Source organism: Phoenix dactylifera, chromosome 2 (assembly GCF_009389715.1).
Source record: "Phoenix dactylifera cultivar Barhee BC4 chromosome 2, palm_55x_up_171113_PBpolish2nd_filt_p, whole genome shotgun sequence".
Taxonomy (NCBI): domain Eukaryota; kingdom Viridiplantae; phylum Streptophyta; class Magnoliopsida; order Arecales; family Arecaceae; genus Phoenix; species Phoenix dactylifera.
In genome coordinates, this window is record NC_052393.1 from 4526528 (window position 1) to 4532865 (window position 6338).

The 6338-nt window shown below is 41.7% G+C and overlaps 1 protein-coding gene across 1 annotated transcript; it reads right to left on the minus strand.

The window, feature by feature from the left end:
* Positions 1-3156: 3156 nt before the first annotated feature.
* LOC103719609 (bZIP transcription factor 27-like) lies at positions 3157-4845 on the minus strand. Its single transcript, XM_039118103.1, has 3 exons — positions 3816-4845; positions 3619-3696; positions 3157-3477 (listed from the first exon to the last, which is right to left on the minus strand). Exons 1-3 carry the CDS (start codon positions 4554-4556, stop codon positions 3406-3408), a joined length of 891 nt encoding a protein of 296 aa, XP_038974031.1. The 5' UTR covers positions 4557-4845; the 3' UTR covers positions 3157-3405.
* Positions 4846-6338: the final 1493 nt, after the last annotated feature.

Genomic DNA, 6338 nt, shown 5'->3' on the forward strand with positions numbered 1-6338 from the left:
GTGCATTCGAGGACAGTGGTGGACATAGCATTACTTCGTATTGCTGAGATCACTAAGACTACGCGGTAGGTTCATCTGGAATGGCTAGGAATATTTGGAACTCCTACTCAGCTTTTGCAGCAACTAGAGTTGCCTTTGTTTCTTGAGAGCCCTAACCCCATAAGTTTCTTAGGACGATAGTATATCCGAGGGTGGAGGTAGTGAAGGAGTGGACTTTGTGATCAAATGTCATGACTTCAGACTAGTCGTAGCTGGAAGACGACGAATATTCAACGTGACTATCATCGAAGTAGAGCTAATAGCTTTATGAAAGGGCATCACCTATGCCAGGCTAGTTCTAGGTACAGACAAAATTTACCTTGAAAGGAACTTGACTACATTGATCGAGTGGATTCAAGGCCAGCACAGGTACGATGACGAGCAATCGTTGCTTCGGAATATACACTGACTTTCGAGAGGGTGTAGCTTTGTCCGAGCCATTCATATCTATTGGAAGGCAAACAGTGTTGCCGACTGGATCGCCTCCAATGCTGCATAACACTTAGAAGGGATCTTTTGGGAGAATCACGAGTCCGTTCCACTTTCTCTCCATTATTTTTTATCTTTTCTGATCTTATATTCATGCAAGATAAGTGTGAGTTGCTGTTGTATTAAAAAAAATAAATAGAGAGAGTGGGGATGGGGATGTCTGAAATTTAATTATCGAGAATAAACTCCTAAGTGAACCACTTGGGACTCAAATCTAGAATTCTCTACCTTTGAGAGAGAGGGGTTGCCACCATTGATTCACTACTCAGTTCCCAGATACAAATAATGACGAGCAAAAGGCTATATTTCATGTTCTCATTATAGTAATCATAATGCTCAGTTTGCAACTTCAAACGCCAATCACCAAAAGGCCATATTTCAAATTCCCATGTCAGGAACCATCACGGGCATTCCATCATTTGTGAATGACTGGTACTTTCTAGAATCATCACGGGATTTATTGAAGCATAACCAAAGATATTTGCTTTTCCTAAACCTATCCAAACCGGGTTCTGGCTCAGAGAAATTAGACCCTTCACCATGTGATACTTTCAATGGCTCCATATTCTTTTCCTCTGTTCTCTTGGCTGTAATTGTGTATATACTTATCCTGCTTTTAATAAAATTTGAGGAGGTTTTTTTTTTTTTTTTTGGGTACAATAGCTACTTACACAGATCTAAGTCGAAAAAAAAAGATAGCATAAAGATGGAGAAGCAATTACATGACGTATTCAAAAGATCTCGTTCAAATATTGGACAGCAAAAAAGCGATCTAATTTGCGACTCTGTTCGTCTTCTGGTACACTTGCATGGCCGAAAAGCGCTGCACTCCCCCTCTCCCTTCAGAAAGCTCTTCACTTTCCTCATCTTTGCACTCAATAAATAACAATAATAATAAATAAATAGACTCAAACTGAAGAGATTTCAGCGGTCACTTAGATAAAAGTCCATTCCCCACCCCCTACTTACCATAACAACTTACCACAACTAAACTTGCTCTACAAACAAAGATCTCCATGTCCAGGATGATGCCATACAATGCACCACCCCTCAAAAAGAAAGGAAATAAAGACAAAAAAAAAAGAAAAAAAAAGACGATGAAACCGTGCATTGTGTTTCAAAGATGCATAAAGACCTGGAAGATCTTCTAGGTGTGCCTGTCATCAAAAAGATTATAGGAAAAGATTCCAAGCAGTTTCTGCATTATAAGATTAGGAACCAATGATCATAACCTTGCGTGCAACTTAAAGCTTCTAAGATCATTTTAAATTTTTTGATAGATCGTATCTAAAAACAAAAGGAGTCGTCTATTATAAATCAACCTGTCAAACGTAGATGCAATGTGCATTTGTTAAACTGTTCAAATTTCTATTAGTAAATATGTTAATTAGGCATAAGCATCCCTTTGCAAATCAAACTGGACCTGGACTTGGGGTTTGTCCGGCCCGTTAGGAGAAGAAAACAAAGTAGACCAATTTATCCAGTTCCATAATTAACCGATCAGACGGAGGATTGCAGCATCCGTACTTCCACTCAGGAACCAAAACCAGGTGCGACGGCGAGAGTATTGCATTGCTGGTCCCAGAAAGGAGTGAAGGACCTCTCGTTATAGAGCAAGCCTCGTGTGCGCGCGTGTTAACAGAGCAAAAGTCAAAAGAGCCCCTATCTCCAAATTTTATCAAGATCAACTTCATAGATAAGTCCTACAAGACGGCAGGAGAAAAAAATTGCAAACTTTGTTATTAGAAGCTCAAACTCCAGAATAATCACTATTAGAGACTGCCAAGGATAAATCCGACAAGACAGCAGGAGAAAAAAAATGCGAACTTTATTAATAGAAGCTCGAACTCCAAAATAATCGCTACTGGAAGCTGCCTGTTATTTGATACCTCAATTTCGAAGACAAAATTGAGGACGGTCTCGGCGGCATGCTTTGCAGAAGAAAAATATTCTTGAAGATGACTCTACGACGATCATTGAATAAATCCCACAGATGGAATCGACAATTACCATCCATTGCTGAAAGTAATTTGTGATGGGAATGACTAATGAAGCGCAAATTAGGTGGTATTTTTTGTCACCAACTACTCAGAGAACCGTTTGCAGGTGCTCTACGTCACATATTACTTTTTTATTTTTTTAAATATATCTGTATACATTATTTATATATATAATATTTAAAAAAAATCAAAAGAAAAGAAAAGAAAGAAAACAGCAGCAAGGAGCTGCAGTTAATGGGAGTAAATAGCGAGCAGGAGCTGAAAAGCCCAAGCCCTCAAGCACCGACGCGTAGCTATTCCGAGGTGGGGCCTAGCAACCTAGAGTCCAAAGACGCCAGGATCGCCTATGCCCCGCTTTCTTTTGGCACCATCCCTGGAGCACAGCGGCACAAAAGCAAATCTTTTTGCCACTTTTTTACAATTGCATCCCATCAAAGGAGAGGGCGATGATGGCTGGAGCCCCCGGGACCCACACAACCCAAACGGACGTAACGTCCCGTCCGGTCCCCGACGGTGCCCCATCTTTTTCACGCACAGGCATCCCTCCCTCATCCTCCCCCTCCCCACTGCCATTTGGAGAAACACCAACACCACCACCACCACCATTATGGCACCAAAACAAAAGCAATAGAGCAAAGAAAAGAGTATCAAGCTTGTCCCCATTCACAATATATACAGACATTGATATAATAATATACATGGAAAAAGAGAGACAGAGAGGCATACAATTGGTGGTGGGAAGGGGAAGATCTGAATCGTGTTCTTAGGTCATTACTATATCTGCGCAAATTTAGGAACAGGAGGATATATAGGTCGGAGAAGGGCGTGAGAGCTCTTTGCAGCAGAATGCTCCCTCCCTCCCTTTTCTCGTTCTTTCTCAAAATGGGGCTGACGAGCTTCTTTTGAGGGCGATTCTGTTTGGCAGCTGAGCAGCCATTGCCAAACGTAGCTGCCCACAACACAACCAACCTCGGCATAAATAAATAATAATTTGTACAGGAATGAATGAATGAATGAATGAATGTTTTCATATTTAAAGAGAGAGATTGGTGATGCTACATAATATTAGTATTGTTTTTAGCAACGTTACCTCCTCTAGCTGTTTCTTTAGCTTGGCGTTCTCCTCCACCAGATGTGCAACCTCTAGCTCCAGTTCAGTTGTGTAAGCCTGCTCCAAATTTAGTGACTTCTATTTCATATCTTCTCAACCTAGTCCTCTCTATATAAAATAAAGCAGAGAGAATAGGAAGAAGAAAGAGTAAGGGCTGAAGAGGACAGAGGATCTGCCTGCTTCCGGGCGCGGGATCGGGCGGCGGACTCGCGGTTCTTGATCATGCGCTTGTGGCGGCGGTCGCCGCCAATGACCGGGACGTCCGGCATCATCCGCTTCCTGGAGCAGAAGGAGAAGAGCCCGGCGGGTGACGGGGGGCCGATGACGGCGTCGGAGAACGAAGGGGACATAAAAGGCCCGCCGTGCACGTTGTTGTTGTTGCTGCTGCTGTTGATGGCCTGGCAATTGACTCGAGAGCCGTTGGAATTGGAGCTGGAGCCGGAGTGGCCGGTTATCCGGGCACACCCACAGCGTCCGCCGCCGCCGCCCAGGCACTGGAGCTCGAGGCCGGAGCTGAGGCTGAGGGCGGTGGGGGGAAGGAGGGGGGGCGGGGGAGGAAGGGGGATGTCCTCGACGGCGGCGTCCGCCGGGGCAACGGTGGAGCAGGGGCCGGAGAGGAAGTCTTGGAGGATCATGGCCCGGTGGTGATGGTGGTGGTGGTGAGGATGGGAGTGCTGCTCCAGAAGAGAAGCGAGGGGCCTCTCATGGTGGAGGGTGGTGAGGTTGATGTCTTTCCACACCTCCTCCATGTTCCTCCTCCTTGGGGTCTGGGGGAGGATGGAGGAGGTGGAGGAAGGAGAAGATCTTGAGGAAGAGGAGGAGGACACTATCCTACTACTACCCCCATGTCCACAACTGCTGTTATTGTTGCTGTTCTTCTTCTTGTTGCTATGCTTGTCGAGTCCTGACGACCACATCACAAGAGAAAGGGGCAGAAGAAGAAGAAGAAGAACTCGAGAAGACGAAGGAAAAGGAGGAGGAAGGCTTTTAATTTGTAGGGTCGTTGTTGCGATGGTGAAATGAAAGATGGAGTGGACAGGGGAGTCACAGTTACTCAGAGTGAATGAGTGGCGTTTGTTGATCAACTGAGTTGCGCTCTGTTCTTCCCTCTCCCGGAGACCTCACCTTCTCTCCTTTTTTTTTTTCCCCCCCAAAAAAAAGTTATTTCCAGTACGAAAGTACGCAAGCACACGTGCTCGACGCATTTGCAGCGTCCACTATGCCTCCACTCGCTAATTCATATATGATGCAAAGCATCTGTATCAAATACAGCGTCGCGTCTCATATACTGCTCATTATTTGAGAGTTTTCCTGTAAATTCAGTAGACTTCTTCTTCTATTATATATATATATATATATATATATATATATATATATATATATATATATATATATATATATATATATATATATATATATATATATACTAATGATGTATCCGATTACGTGTGAGTAGCCGATTTACCAAAAAAATAAAAATAAAAATATCGGCTTACCATTGTTAGCTTATTTGGAAAGGTTAAACCAGCTGATAAATGAAAAATAATCAAATTTAGCTATACTTCGACAAAAAAATCTACTAACAACCTATCCAGTTTGAAACTAAGAGAAAAACAACAAAGATAGTCGAATTTTATTTAGCGAAAGATTCTCTGAATTATAAGTCAAATAAAAATTTTAAGAAATAACGCTACCATAAAAATAGTGGAGCAAGAGTGTTGGTATTGATTATATAAAGTAATTATTGGGTAACAATTATCGGCACATTATATGTATATAATGGGATTTAATTGCATATGTTAAGCTGGTGATCGCTTAATTATGCAAGATAAGTTAGACCTATTCTGCATCATGCTAATAGATGAGTAGGATTATAATCATCTTTTTAGTGTGTTTTAACTGCCTTAAATATATTTTTATTAAGGGATACGTGCCCGTTGCTGGTGATCGTCTGTTCAGATGGAAAGCTCGATGGACAACATTAACCACTACGATCCGTGCGAGTTCACGAATCCAGGCCACATCAAGTAGAAATACGCCAGTAGAGAGAGGAACAGCGGGTAGGATGTGTGACGGATTGAGCTATTAATTGCTGATTGATGGGTTTGAAGGGAGTTTAAAGAGAGGGTGACGGGTGCGGCCATTAGCTAGTTGCGACGTGGCAGTAACGGAAAAAGGGAACGGGATCGAGAAACCCCGTCCACCCCGGATTTGATGGATCAGTGTGGAATGCTGCTAGGTAACAAGAGAATATTTGACAGTTTTATTGTGCTGGTTTGGTTCGCTCGGAGCTTTTTTTTTTTTTTTTTAATATAATTATTAAAAAATAAATTTTTAAGAATAAGATGCCTAGAAAAATATTTTTAGCATATTTGGTTAACCATAGAAAGGTGACAAATTTTCAAAATATTTATATTTGGTTGGCCATCTAATTTTCTGAAAAAATTATGTATAATTTCTATTATGCCCTTAATAAAAATTAGGTCTTTAATGTATTTTTAATGCTTCTTTAATGTTAAAGGACTTTTTTGGAAAAAAATAAAAATGGGGTGATTCCCGCTATGTTTCTCATGGGAAAGATTTTCCCATGAAATGTGGGAATCATATTTCCATGGAAATACAACTTTTCCATTTCTTTCCTTTGAAAACTCCAATCAAACAAGAAGCATCTCATTACTTTCCCGTTGATCACACTTTCT

Excerpts from the sequence above, each read along its gene's own strand:
- LOC103719609 (XM_039118103.1), bottom strand. The coding sequence starts at position 4,556 with ATGTGGTCGTCAGGACTCGACAAGCATAGCAACAAGAAGAAGAACAGC. Across the intron at positions 3,697-3,815 it reads GATCCCGCGCCCGGAAGCAG|GCTTACACAACTGAACTGGA; the intron begins GCAGATCCTCTG and ends AATTTGGAGCAG. Across the intron at positions 3,478-3,618 it reads TAAAGAAACAGCTAGAGGAG|CTACGTTTGGCAATGGCTGC; the intron begins GTAACGTTGCTA and ends TGTTGTGGGCAG.